The sequence below is a fragment of the Prunus dulcis genome, chromosome 1 (genome assembly GCF_902201215.1).
Source record: "Prunus dulcis chromosome 1, ALMONDv2, whole genome shotgun sequence".
NCBI lineage: Eukaryota > Viridiplantae > Streptophyta > Magnoliopsida > Rosales > Rosaceae > Prunus > Prunus dulcis.
The window spans coordinates 17,959,680-17,975,062 of record NC_047650.1 but is presented as its reverse complement, the minus strand read 5'-3'; the positions used below and the strand labels follow the sequence as shown (position 1 = coordinate 17,975,062).

The following is a 15,383-nucleotide window of genomic DNA, read 5'->3' as shown; positions in this document are numbered from 1 at the left end:
ACAAGAGGCATCTCAGCCCGATGCCACAAATCCAATTCCTGATCCCCTAAAAGGAACGAGCCTTCATGATTCAATTCCTGTAGGTCTGGAACAATCAAGTGATGAAGATGAAGGACAAAAAAAGCCAACAAAGAAAAAACTTGGATGGGGTCAGAGGAAGGTGTGGCAGAAAATTCCAAAGGCGGATAGGGAAAGAATTGAAAAACACTACTTAAGTACTCAACCTCGGTAATATCTCTATTCCAAAATAACAATTCTTTCATCTTTTAATTACAATTAAACTAAAACTAATCTTGTGAATTTCATGTATTTGAATCCGCAGTGATATCTTTTGGGCAGGACTCAATAGTGAGAAAGTGACAAACCATGATCTCAAAGATATTGTATGGGACCTGGAACTGTCACAAAACGTAAGTATTTACCAATTCTATAACACACACTGCACTGTATTTTTTTATTTGTGCTACCTATATTACCCATTTATAATTCCATTTTTCTCCAATCAATGTGAAACAGGTTATTGAGGCCTATATCCAAATAGAGGAGGATAAAATAGACCCCATGCAGACAGGGAGTCCACAGTACATGTCCACATGGACTTGGGTAAGTATTATTTTGAAAATTCAAAATTGTTTAAACAGACAATGCACTGCAGTTTTCGAAAAAATATATACTAACAAATTGCCATTCTATGATATCAGGCTTACATGCAAAGCTTCGAAGAGCCATTTTGGCACAGGGCCCTGTATGAACACTTACTTGAAAAACTCGGGAAATGCAGTGTTCTTTTCTTCCCGATTATTTCAAAAGAAGAGTTCCACTTCACACTTCTCACATTTCACAAAAATGAACGAAAGTGGAGACACTACAATCCACTTAGATCGTTGGGACATAGAAAAGAAGAAAGGTGCATTGACATTGCTCGAAACTTTGTAAGTGGAATGAAACTGTCTTAATTTCTCAGCACAAACACAAACAGAAACTGCATTGTAGTTTCTGTATTATACATACTGCCTAATTTCAGACCAAAACTATAATATGCAATGCACTGATTACCATTTCTTTTTCTATTTTTTTCTTCTTCTTTAAACAGGTTAATATTGTTGAAGGGTGGCTAGAATATATAAGACCTCAAGCACGAGTGTTCATAGAAACTAAAAAAAAAACCAACAATTGTGAAGCAAAAGGAAGGGCCCCCGACACTTGTACAAAAAGATTTGACTCCAACTGAAGAACTCACTCTCAATTGGATTATGCAAAATCCATTGCAGTTTCCATTTGAGGATGACATGGAATGTGCTCAACAAACTGTATCTTCGTAAGAATTGTGTCTACTCAACTATTCATTACAGTTTGAAATCATTCAAAAGCAAAAAAAAACTAATCTCGTATTTCATTTGCAGATTGGATTGCGGCATGTTCGTCATGTTCTATATGGATAAAATAGCACAAGGACAGCCCATTCAAAAAAGCGTGGACAAGAAATTCATGAATGAATATCGAGCACAATATGTCACAAAACTCCTACACCACAAAAACTGTGTAATTAATCGTCTCTAGTGATTTGCCTTTCGTTAACTCAAGACAATATGTATCTTAATTCTTGTGGATGTTTGTAAATATTTCTAGTTATGGTATATGAGAACATATTTCCTATACATATAAACTGTAATATAATCTTGGAACAGGATGCAGCAAAACGAAAAGGAAACAAACAAACTGCATTGAATTTTCTGGTCAAAAATACTGTAACAAATAAACAGAAACTGCACTGCAGTTTCTGCAACAAAATCTGAAATAAACAGAAACTGAAATGCAGTTTCTGCAACAAAATCTGCTCAAAATCTGAAAACAAGCATTGAATGGCAGTCGAAAACGAATATCCACTCATTAAACAATTGTATAATTTTCATAATCTGCAACAAATAAACAGAAACTGCACTGCAGTTTCTGCAACAAAATTTGAAATAAACAAAAACTGCAATGCAGTTTCTGCAACAAAATCTGCTCAAAATCTGAAAACAAGCATTGAATGGCAGTCGAAAACGAATATCCACTCATTAAACAATTGTATAATTTTCATAATCTCAACAAATAAACATAAACTGCACTGCAGTTTTTGCAACAAAATCTGCTCAAAATCTGAAAACAAGCATTGAATGGCAGTCGAAAACGAATATCCACTCATTAAACAATTGTATAATTTTCATTAACTTCAAAAAAGAATCACAATATCCAATTAGAAGCTGTGTAGCCAATTACAAGCAACTAAAACTGCAATACAGTTTTTGCAAAAAGTGCAACGTAGAAACTGACTATACATTCGCTAAACCATATCTAAAATAAAAAATTGTCAAATGAGAAGGAGTGTTCATATAATAGCCTTGCAAGTCTTCCTATTGTGCCCAACAACACTTCACCGACTGCATTTCAATGGCCTTTTAAATTCACCAAAAACTTTGATCCTCTTTGTTGGTGGTCTTCCGGCTGGCCTCTTTGTAATTGGCGGAAGCACAACTCCAGCTGCAGAACCATTGCTGCCCAATCCTTTCCCAATATCTGGAATAGGAAAAATAGGACTCTCATAGGCTTTTTGAAAGAAGTCGGTTTTGTAGTAACACTCCACGTAATCATAAACTGAATCTCTCTTTGCTAGGATTGCAGCCACCGCATGTGTGCAAGGAAAACCGTCAATTTGCCAAAGACGGCAAGAACAAGTCCTTTGCTCGAGATCAACCATCACAGAATAATCAGCAAATACTTCAAAAATAGTGCAATTAGAACGACGAACTGCCCAAGTCCTACCGGCCTCCGCATTTTCACAGAGTCTAGTTTCCATCTCCGGACACAAAACTGTTGTCCACTTCTCCGCTTCAAATTGTCGTTGAGAATTCAATACCATCAATTTCTGTCGAATCCCTTCTATCAAAGGTAGCACCGGCAAATCTCGAAACACACCAACCCAATTATTAAAGGACTCCGCTAAACTGTTTGCCATCTCCCCATAACGCATTCCTTTGAAAAAATGCGTTGGCATAGTGATCTCTAGACAAATCAGATATAAATGCCTTCACTTTCGAACTCCCAACAATCACCAACTCCTCCATTGCTACCTTAAACTCTTCCTCCGTAACAGCATATGCGCATCTACTAAATAAATTGATAACACGGTCTTGGAGCAGTTTCCCATAACCTGACTTTGGGTACTTTGATATCAAATTCTGTTTGAGGTGATAATAACAGTAAGAATGAGGCCATCCGGGAAACACAAACCCCATTGCATTTAACAAACCTTGATTGCGGTCCGAGAAAAAGGTCACCACTCTCCCCATCGGTAGCAATATAGAAGCCAAATGTTGAAGAAACCAAGTCCAATTCTCCTCTGTCTCAGAATCAACAACTCCAAAAGCTAGAGGATAAACCCCTGCAAAACAAAACCAAAAGCACAAGTATAAGCAAAAAAGGGAAACTGCAGTGCAGTTTATGAAAACAAATCTGCTCAAATTTGAAAGGAAACCAAAAGCCAAATCCATGATCCAAGTACTAAAACTAAGTTTAAAACACATTTAAGTTCATGAGCAGTTACAACATTCCCACAGACATGCAAAAAATATTAATAAAATCGAATTATGAAACAAGAAACTGCAATGCAGTTTCTGCTAAAAATTGCAACAAATGAAAATCTGCAATACATTACAATAACCATACCTTGATTTCCATTCTTTCCCGAAGCACAGAGAAGCTGCCCCTTGTACTTGCTCTTCAAAAACGTAGCATCAATGAACAACAAGGGTATGCAATATTGAAATCCAGCAATGCAACCGCAAAAAGACACAAAAAACCGTCGAAAGCGATTAATTCCAGCTTCACAATCAAGAGTGCAGAGAGAACCAGTGTTAGTTTCCTTTACGCGTCCGTATACCACACTAACTCGTTGAAGGACTTCGACTCATCACCGTGAACGTCCAATTTAGCTAACTCTTTGCCAAACCATGCGTGGTAGTATGAAATGTCTATACCATAATAATCTTTGAACTCGTGTATAATCTCAACTGGCTTCAGCTCTGGTTTTGCACGAATTCTGTCCACAATGAGGGAGGACACCACACGAGACCTCATCATCTTACTCTTTGATTCCCGTATCCGACCCGCACATGTATGAACATTATTTAACGTCCGAATTACAAAACTGCCAGTAGCTTCACAACGAGAAGCATAAACACGCCAGCTGCAACCCTCCAATTTCTTATTCGAACAAACAGCAACCACCCGCTTCTTGTCATTGCCGGCATATAAAAAAATTAAATCCTACTTCAAGAGCGTACTTGCACAATTTCAACCGGAACTCCTCTGCACCACCGTCAAACTTCTGCCCCACATGATGTATGTATGTCTCCCACTCATTTGACAACAAAGGCTTAGCACTTGCTCTCTTCGACCTGCCCAAAAACTCGTTTCTGTCTTCGACAGTACTAGAACATGACGACTCGCCCTTTTCACATGCTATCAACTCCTTATTTACACAAAAATCACCACTATATTCACTGATCCCGCATAAATCCTTCACTAAAATATCAACAGTCTTCTCATTTGATATCAACAAAAATGTCCTCATCAAGTCCAAATCGCTATCCGTTTCTAGAAAACAACTCGGATAACTGGGCACCGAATACCGTAATGTGAAACAACCCAACTGCAAACCCCTAAACCTCAGACACAAAGTCTTCAAAATATCAACCATGGATGACTCTGATGAAACTGAAAACATGATGGTTTCCGACTTATATGTGCACTTGGCAATGACACACACCTCCATTAGCCTTGAAAATGCAAACAAAACAACAAACAAAAACAGAAAACAATTAAAATCACTAAATAATGTACATGAGCAGTTGTAACATTCCAATAGAAATCCAAATATTAGTATGAAATCGAATTATGAAACAAGAAACTGCACTGCAGTTTATAGTCAAAAACTGAAATAACATAAACAACATTGCACTTTATGTGATAACATACCCTTAAATTTGAATAGAAACCAAAAGAAAACCATGTTCAAAGTACTAAAACTTAGATAAAAACACATTTAACTCCATGAGCAGTTGTAACATTGCCTTTATGAAACCAGAAACTGCAATGCAGTTTCTGCCAACACTCCAACAAACAGATGCAGTTTATAACAGAGGAGGCAAAAAAAATCGAATAGAAACCAAAAGGAAACCACGTTAAAAGTACTAAAACTAATATCAAAACACATTTAACTCCATGAGCAGTTGTAACATTGCCTTTATGAAACCAGAAACTGCAATGCAGCTTCTGCCAACACTCCAACAAACAGATGCAGTTTATAACAGAGGAGGCAAAACAAATAGAATAGAAACCAAAAGGAAACCACGTTAAAAGTACTAAAACTAATATCAAAACACATTTAACTCCATGAGCAGTTGTAACATTGCCTTTATGAAACCAGAAACTGCAATGCAGTTTCTGCCAACACTCCAACAAACAGATGCAGTTTATAACAGAGGAGGCAAAAAAAATCGAGCCACAAAACTGAGCCACAAGATCGCGCCACAAAATCGAGCCACAAAACTGAGCTCGAAAAACCCAAAACTGACAGATTCGGCATGATAATCGAACGAAAGATTATCCAATTAGAAGGAAACAAACAAACTGCACTGAATTTTGGAACAGGATGCGGCATGATAATCGAACGAAAAAGATTCGGCATGATAATCGAACAAAAAAACTGACAGATTCGGTATGATAATCGAACGAAAAAGGAAGAAATAAAAGGAAAACCAACCAGAAAATTGAGCTACAACGGCGAGAACGAAAACGAAAACGAACGAAATCTGCCTGCCAAACGAAAGAAATTTGCCTGCCAAACGAACGAAATCTGCTGCCAAACAAACGAGGACGAAAACGAAAAAGCCGATGAACAGGAACTCGCGCGTTGTTTAAACATTCAGGGGCAAAAGCGTCATTTACTTTGTAGGTTTACAAATGGGCCAGGCTTTTTAAGAAGAAGGGTAGAATTGTCTTATCAGTTGTTATTTTTTACCTGGCCCAACGAATCTGGGCCTCTCTTTGGGCTAATCCAAAATAGTAGTTTTTTCCTAGGTATTAAAACTAAAACCAAAATATCCAATATCTTACAAACTAATTAATAAAGTTAATTATGTCTAAAACCTAATTTTTCTTTCTATTTAAACCCCGCACTTGTCTTTGTTTACTCCATATTCTAAGTTCACCCTAATTTTTAATTCAAATTTTCACAATTTCTAAGAAAAACCCACTTCCCAAACCATCCCTAAATACACACCTAGCAGAAAAAGAAAATAACAAATAACAAAAAACTCATCAACCTCACTCTCCGCTATCTTGCCCCTCACCACTCTAAGTCCTAAGATAGAGCTACGATTTTATTACAGAGATAGAAAAAAAAATATGTTTCAAGTAGTTGAGTTGGGAGTCAAAGAAACTAGAACAAGACTCATATCCTCTTTCATGGGTAAGCCGTACTTTTACGCACAAGTCCAGTTTTATCTTTAATTTGGCAAACAAACTAAAGAAAACTGATTTTTTTTTTTTTTTTTTACAACTGAAAAATAGAGTGATTTTTTTGGGGTTTCAGACTGTCAGTTTTATTGCTATTTCTTTATGCTTATGACTCTTCCAAGTTCCAAATTTTCCTCTCTTTATTTGCTTGATAGGGAAATTCAACCCCCAAAGATTTTTATTACATAGATAGAAAAATAATATGAAGATCTTTATTTACTTTCCTCTCTTTATTTGCTTTATGTAGAAATTCAACCCCAAAAGATTTGTGTTTTTCTAAAACTTAATATGAAAAGTGATGAGGTGTGTGAGGTGAACAATAATAAAATTCAAGAGCTCCATGATTTAAGTATTGGGGTGAACAAAGAAAAGTGTGAGGTTTAAAAAGAAAAACTCAACACAAAATAATAATGGCTTTTTATCACAAAACGTCCCTGACATTTGCAAAATTATCAGATTGCATCCTTAAAATTTTTTTGTATCACTCATGGTCCCAAACGTTAATATAGGTGCTCTTAAATAGTCCCTTTGTCAAAAAAACTGTTAAATCTAGGGGTATAATCGTCAAATCAATCCAAAATTATAATATATATATATATTATTTCCTTCCTCCAGTCTTTTTTCTCTCTTTTTGTTTTTTTTATCTCTCTCTTCTTCATCTATCTCCAATTCTCTCTCTTTTTCTTCCTATGTTTTTCTGTTTTTCTTCTTCTTCTTTCTTTCTTCTTCTTCTTCTTCTTATCAGCACCTTCCTTTTGCTGAGACACTAGAATACTCTCTCTCTCTCTCTCTCTCTCTCTCTCTCTCTCTCCTTCTACCTTGAGCTGGTGGTGTGTGATAGTAGTTTGAAGCCTTCCACAGTTCCCTTTTTTTTGCCTTAGCTTCTTCTTCTCAGGTTAATAGTTGGTGGGGGTGGTGTTGAGGAAGAGGGGGATTATAAGAGAAGGAAAAAAGAAACTAAGTGGTATTCTGGTTCTGAAGATAAGTTGTCACAAACTAAGAGGTGGGTTGGGGGTGGGTTTTGGTCAAATGATGAGCTCAGGAGCTTGTGCGGTTCAACAAACCCTCATAGCGGAGGCTGCTTCAGTTTTGAAGCACTCTCTCACTCAGGGATAAGGAATCTGGCAGAGAGAAAGAAGAAGAAGAAGAAAAGAAAGAGAGAAAGAAGAAGAAGAAAAATAGAAAAACAGAGGAAGAAAAAGAGAGAGAATTGGAGACAGAAGAATTGGAGAGAAAAAGACGGGAGGAATGAAATAATATATATTATAATTTTGGATTGATTTGATGATTATATTCTTGGATTTAATATTTTTTTGACAAAGGAATTATTTAAAAACACCTATATTAACGTTATGGACCATGAATGATACAAAAAAATTTAAAAAATATAATCTGATAATTTCGCAAACGTCAAGGACGTTTTGTGCTAAAAATCCAATAATAATAATGTGGATGCAAGAGACTTTGCCCTTCCTTGTGGCGGGGCCATTGCGATCTCAGACACAGCTAGTGTCACCACAGAGGGAATTAAATTGGAAATTAATTAATTTAAACGCGTCCTGCCCGCGCATGTGGTGGTAGTACCTTTGCTGGTGTAGTGGTGGGGATCGACGATGGATGGAGAAAGCAACCAAACGTTTCGTTTTCAACAATAAAATAAAATAAAAAATCTCATCTTATAAAGAAAAAAAATTAAAATAAAATCTCATCTCATAGAGAAAAATAAAAAGTACATTAAATTAACAAAAAAACAAAAAATAAAAAAGGAAATTGAGTGCTCAACTGCCAAAGGTGCCAACCCACACCCACAAACCCAAAGCAAGCACACACCTCTCTCTCCCATTCTCTCTCTAGAAAAAAGAGAAAGGGAGGAGAGTGAATCTCATTTGTTGAAGAAGAAAACGGGCGAGTGAGAGTGTGAGGGATGCAGATGATCTCCAAGGCCTCTTGTGCCATGGCCTCCTTCCCTTGCTCTAAGGTTTCTACCTTCACTCCCTCTCTCTCTCTGCTTTTCCTTTCTGACTTTCCCCTTTCTCAATCTTTATTTTATTTTTGTTCATTTCTCTGGTAAATTGTGGTCTCGTTTGTTCCAATTTTTATATATATTAATGCTCATATTTTTTGGAAATGAAAATGGACCATTTTCTAGTATGCTTCTATATCATATATCATATATATATATGTATGTATGTATTTCTCTATCTGTTTATCTCTGTATTTCTTCTTTTTCCTCTTATTGTTAGGGCTTACAGTGACCTTTCTGTTTTCCGTTCCTCTTTTCTTTCTGAAGTCCAAATTTTTCAACACAGAAATGTGATTGTGGGCAGTAGGGACAAAACCAGATATGACTTGGTAGGCAAATGCGTTTTTCAGTTTTGTACTTTTTGCTAAATCTATTTTGGGATATTTTGTTTATTTTGAAGTCTAGCGGCAGAGTATTGAAAATGGTTTTGTAAAAGTTAGAGCCCGCTTTTAGTAAACTGATAAGAATGTCTCGTTTTTTTTAAGTAAGGAAGATGTGGATGCCAAATTTGGTACTCTTGTACAAATTCATGCGTCATCTAGGAAAATGGGTTTTGCTCTTTTGTAATTTTGGCCTCAAAATCTATATATATGTGCAGGGAAGCCTTCAAATTTTTCTGTTTGTTGTTTTTTTTTCTTTTACCCTTTTGAGAAGGGCAGGAAGTGGCTTTTTCTTGCTGATCTGTAGATAATAATCTTTCTGCTATTTTGAATTTGAAACCCTTTTTCATATGTTAGGGGAGGAGTGGACTCTGTGTATGGCCTGGAATGAGACAGCTTTGCCTTCGAAAAGGCCTTTTGTATGGATTCATGCAATTATTGTCCACACCATTAAAAACTCTGCGTGGAGGAGCTAGTCGATCGCTTAGAGTCGCTAAATTTTGCAGTGTTGTTAATATGTCACCCTCATTACATATTGAATTGGTGAGTAGATCTCTCTATTCTTCTGCATTTGAATTATAAATGTCTTGGATGATTATCTTCATAGTATATCTGGGTGATAAACCAGTTTTAAGGATAAAAATTCTGATAGTTGGTTGAATCGAAACATCAGTTTTTGGACTGAAGTATTAATGAAAATATAAATTTTGATGGAAACAACAGTAAAATTTTGATGAAAAGATAATACTGGTGGCACATATGTGATCATGAAACTTGACTAATTTGTAAAATCTTCTTAATTTCAGTAAGCCAAACATTCTAATGGGTAATTTTTAAATGTTTTTGCTTTCTTACATAGCACCCACCATGAAAGATTTATTTTTTACCCAACCCTTTAGCTAGGTTTCCTATAGCCATTTGTTTGTTAAGGGTGTGTGCCCTTTTCTGTAAGCTCACTCATTTTACCTATCCATCACAAATAAACTTTTGAAAATTTCTCAATTGTTGACATGGACAGTAAAAATTAAAATCATCGACATCTCAGCAGCCTTGCCAAGATGTCTGATATTTTTCCACCTCTTATCAGGAGCAGTGGCTTTAGAAAATGGAAATTGCAGCAGGTTCACCTGCACTGAAACTGGGCCATTTATTTAGTTTTATTTTCCCTCCTCTACTCTTGTGTGGGTGTGCTTCTAAAGTTAATGTGTTTGTATACACACATAAGTTGTACGTAGTCATGCTTTTAGTCAGCCAAACTTATTATTAAACTCAACTAATACTTTTATATATGTTCAGTTTTTCCAACTTGCATTGCATATATCTACTTTGGTTGAAATTGCATATATCTTTTCATTTTCAGGTACCATGTCTTAGAGATAACTATGCATATCTTTTACATGATGTGGACACTGGCACTGTTGGTGTTGTTGATCCTTCTGAAGCTGTACCTATTATAGATGCTTTGAGTAAGAAAAACCGAAATCTGACATACATACTGAACACTCATCATCATCATGATCATACTGGTGGTAATGCTGAGTTAAAAGCAAGGTACGGTGCAAAGGTATGGTCGCATTAACTTGCTTTTTCAGTCCGGATATCATTTTTTTCCCCATTCATGTCTTAGTTAGCGGACTTTCTGATGGACAGTAAATCTCAATTGTGGCGAGTATTTAAAGTCTGGCAGCATTCTTTATTCAGAATTTCATAGTTACAATCTGAAAGTATGTTTTGGCTTGATATGTGTCAGATTCTTGAATTTGGTACCACTGTTGACTTAGATGCCCTTTGGAACTGCAAATCAAGAAAACATCACATTGGGAATAAAACATTACACCCGAAATCTTTACTCTGAAATGGTACTGGTCATAATGTTGGGTAGTGACACAGGTGGGAGAATGCATGACATAGTGCATTAACATGTTTACATGTCAGATTAAAAGAACAAGCTCATAATTCATTTAATATTTGATTAATGTAATTCTTCTATTTTCTCTTGGGTGATAGCACATCTCAAAACATGCGAATTATATAATACAGTTGTACAACATAGCACGGTTGTTATTTTCATCTTTTCTCTTTTTAAGCAAGCATAGTACAGTAGTAAATGTTACTGAACTTGCAAGAATCTGGCATAGAAGTTTAAAACTGCCGTTTTGAATTTATTTATTTTTCTCTTTTTGTTTGACAGTTGTTGCATATTTTACGGAATACTTTTTCTTCTATGAAGTTGTTTTGGCTCACAAGTTTTTCTGCGTGTTTCCTGTTGTTTTTTGAAGGTGATTGGTTCAGGAATAGACAAGGATAGAATTCCTGGCATTGACATTGTTTTGAATGATGGAGATAAGTGGATGTTTGCTGGCCATGAGGTGCATGTTATGGAGACTCCTGGTCATACTAGAGGTCATAATTTATTACTTAATTACATTCTAAAAGTCCCTTGACATTTCCTGATAAACACCTTTTTCACCCAAAAATTGTGCTAAATTATGATAATTTGTGCTGCATTTGGACCCTCGTCGCTGAATAATTTACTTTCTTGGTGTGTAATTGTTGGTGTTTAACTAGACTGACAAACTATTCAGTGAAGCACATGTTACACCCTTCCTTCAATAATATTTCTTCCTCATATATTGTTTACATTTTTTTCGTTGGTACTGCATTTTTACAGGCCAATTTATCTCCTCAAGCACATTTCGCATACCTAATCCTATGCAATCTAATCTAATTTTATTTATTTTTTGAATCTGATTTTATTGTTTCTTACATTATACATTTGTATATTTCTTCTGTATATGAGCAGCACCATGTTGACGCTTTTTTAAATTTTTTGTTTTTGTTTTTGAAAAAGCTTAATCTCAAGTTTAGAATATATGTGATCATGGTTAGCACCTCTGCTGGCTGCTGGCTGCTGGCACCTTTCTAAGCATATTGTGATATTTTCAATTTATGTAAACATGGTGGCCTAGAAGTTAAGTCCATCCATTTCAAAGTAACTTCATAGATCTAGTTCCAAATGTCATTACATTTACAGATGATTCACCATCCCTTGTTTTTCTTATTTCTAATCTTAGTTCTTGGTCTTTGTTGCAAGCAGGTCACATTAGCTTCTACTTTCCTGGATCAGGGGCAATTTTTACAGGAGACACTTTGTTCAGCTTATCATGTGGCAAATTGTTTGAAGGAACACCTGAGCAGGTGATTTTTAGCCTACACCTTTTGACATCTTCTTGTTCAATGATTTGAGTAAACTTGATGCTCTGATCATGTATTGCATTTTTTACTTTTAAGTTGACATCATACTGTCAATGTCTTGGTCTGACAAACTGGTTGTATGTACCTGTTTGATTCTGAAGAGTGTTAATTAGAGTTGATAAATTTGATCAAATCTAGCAGGGAATGATTATGTTTAATGCATGGATTTATAAGATTTAACAGCAGTAAGTTTTTCATAAGAATAATTATTGTATATGGAATACAAATATGGGAGGCCTTTGTGATAAGCCTGTTTGAAGTTTTATCCAAAGGTGAAATTGTTTTTCCTATGGATTTTTGCCGTGAATGCTTTGGAACAAAAATGTTAGTTTAATTTCTTCTCCAATCATTAAAAGAAAAGTGCTCGTATTCGTTATAAATACCTGGATATGTTGCATCGTGTTCTTGGTTTAATTCTCATCATTATGATTAAAGTGAACCTTTGCAATAATGAGAGGTCAAAGCAATGGTTTTTACTAAGGTTAATGGGTGAAGGTGCCCCCAAAGATTTATAAGCACTGATGCCGCCTTTGCCAAAGCAATAGTTATCTTGCTAGACTTGCTTGACTTGCTCGAAGAAATTGATGAATTTTTCTTCTATATTTTTCTTTCTTTCTGATATTCATTTATATGCTGAAACAGTTGATTTTTTATGTTACAGATGCAATCTTCCCTTTCAAAGATCATGTCTCTGCCAGATGATACAGATATATACTGTGGTCATGAGTATACATTGGTTAGTCATGTCATCCTTTCAGTTTCTTTCTGTAGCCACAGAAATTTTCAAAGCTCAAAACAAGGCCCTGACTAATAGACAATCATTTTTGACAGAGTAACTCAAAGTTTGCCTTGTCTATAGAACCTGAGAATGAGGCACTTCAGTCCTATGCAGCACATATCACCCATCTTCGCAACAAGGGCATGCCTACGGTAAACTTGAGGACTTCCTTTCTTTGAACTAGTATAATCTTTTGAGAGAAATTTTGGAATGTTGGAATGTTGAACTTCCTATTTTATTTGGGTTAGGATTTCTGTTTTAGCAAGGGATTTTTTTCCTGTTATCTCTAGGTTTTAGTTTGCTATAAATACCCCATATAGTTCTTTAAAACTCAGATTTGGATATTGAATAAACCCTCTCTTAAAACTCACTGATTTCTGTATTTTCTTCTCGGTTCTCGGTTCTCTGATTTCTGTCCTTTCTTTCGCCCCTTCGATCCATCTTTTCTTCTCCTCGACCCCTATATTCTTCTAAGTTATACTGTTTCAAGTGTTTAATCATACCCCTAGGGGCTGTGCTACATCAGTGTGACTTTGCATCTGGATGCTTGGAAAACCTTGCAACTAACAAATAATACTACTTTGTAATGCCTTGCCAATAAGCATGCCAATGCCTAATCAGGCAGCGAACATATATGTCTAGAATTCATAGTATTGCTCTGTTCATACTTTCCATGCCCTTTATATGATTTGCCCAAGTGATGTCAATTCTTTGGCGGTGTATCAGGTTCCAACCACATTAAAACTGGAAAAGGCATGCAATCCTTTTCTTCGCACTTCAAGCATAGAGATTCGGCAATCGTTGAATATTCCAGCCACTGCAAATGATGCAGAAGCCTTGGGTGTCATACGCCAGGCAAAGGATACTTTTTGATACTTATCAGGCCCTTGTTGCTTTCTTTCTTTGTATAGTAAGATTGAGATAGCCCATCCATTTTGTGAAATAATTACTTACTAAGATATATATGCATTTGTTGTTCATATATCATCAAGAGTTCTAATTTCCTTGGGTTGATTCTCACTTGCTGAAAAAGAAAATGTGAGTGATATGAAATTGATACCTTGGAAGTTGGAAACTACCAATGCATTTTTCCAAGATTGATTGGAAAGGTTAGGAGTTCAAAATTCAACATTCATTGAGATTTTTATCCATTTCATTACTCAAATAATTTTGCCTTGAAGGTGAGGGAACACTGTTCAAATGGTTGTACTGAAGAGCCACAAAAAATTAGCTTTATAGACATCAAATTTTTTGTTTGATTGAATATTCTATGTTCTTTTGTGAAGGTAGTGAAAGTATAATTTTATTTTTATTTTTGTTGAGAAAATTGTAGATTTTTTTTTTCTCGTTTGAGTAACACTAGTGCAATATCCTCTAAACTTGGAAGGAAAACAAAGTACTAGAAAAAGCGGGGAAGCATATATCAAAAGGAAAATCGAAAAACGGCAAATTGAAAATGACAGTCCAAGTTTAGTTTTTACATATTACCCCCTATGTAAGACCCCCCTAACTTTGGGATGAGGTAACCTCCCCTCCCCCTAAACTTATTTTCACCTTGTGAAAAAGGCATTCCAATGTATATTTCACACCACTTAATCTCACCTAGAATTTGGGTTACAACAAAAGTATTACAATAACTTAGAGACCCTCGACATTTGGCTAGGACAGTGAACTTGCTAGATTCTTGCATTCTAGTTCGAGTCTATAAACTATTCTCAGACCTTTAATTTATATTTTCTTTTTCCTTCAATCTTTTCCCAACAAGAAAATAGCCTTAGAATTCCGAAAAATAAAAGGTGTTTGGTTGGAATATGAAGGTTTTGAGTGATTGGCGGAGATTTGGTTGGAGAAAGCAACACCGGTGGTTTAGTTGGAATTCCCTTCTCTATTTTCTTGTGATTTTACTTTGCTTTTTCATGGTTTGTGTTGTTTTGTGCAAGTTGGGATTGGTTCACCAAAACACCACCTTCCCAGTAGCTTCAATTTTTTATACGCCAAGTAAAACTGACTCTACTTTATTATCATCATGAAGTTGACTGAGGACCTTCATCACCTAACTTTTACTTTCATATCCCAATTATTGGTCTGCTCCAGCTCTTTATGGCATCTACTAAGCCAGCACTCAACCCAATTTTTTCAACCAACACAATAATCGGCATGTTTGGATTGAAAATAAACATGAAATTTGAACATAACTCAAAATTTCGCAATTGGAGTTGGTAATTCCCTTGTTTGGGTTAATAAGCAAAGAAACTTATAATTTTCATGTGAAAAAATAATAATTGAAATTCGTAATCTTAAGTCTCAAGTTTAAAATTTTTAAAATTTAATATTACAATCTATCTTTGAGAGGGGTACCAATTTCTAAATGAGTGGTGTAACATCC

At 35.6% G+C, this 15,383-nt stretch overlaps 2 protein-coding genes across 2 annotated transcripts; one reads left to right on the top strand and one right to left on the bottom strand.

Moving 5' to 3' along the window:
- Positions 1-2,969: 2,969 nt before the first annotated feature.
- LOC117615562 lies at positions 2,970-4,816 on the bottom strand. Its single transcript, XM_034344666.1, has 4 exons — positions 4,326-4,816; positions 3,928-4,228; positions 3,709-3,760; positions 2,970-3,424 (listed from the first exon to the last, which is right to left on the bottom strand). Exons 1-4 carry the CDS (start codon positions 4,814-4,816, stop codon positions 2,970-2,972), a joined length of 1,299 nt encoding a protein of 432 aa, XP_034200557.1.
- A 3,542-nt stretch (positions 4,817-8,358) lies between these two features.
- On the top strand, positions 8,359-14,177 carry LOC117612621 (hydroxyacylglutathione hydrolase 2, mitochondrial). The gene is made up of 8 exons (XM_034341301.1): positions 8,359-8,539; positions 9,322-9,507; positions 10,325-10,528; positions 11,244-11,367; positions 12,062-12,162; positions 12,881-12,955; positions 13,051-13,149; positions 13,724-14,177. Exons 1-8 carry the CDS (start codon positions 8,486-8,488, stop codon positions 13,868-13,870), a joined length of 990 nt encoding a protein of 329 aa, XP_034197192.1. The 5' UTR covers positions 8,359-8,485; the 3' UTR covers positions 13,871-14,177.
- The last annotated feature ends 1,206 nt before the right edge of the window (positions 14,178-15,383 follow it).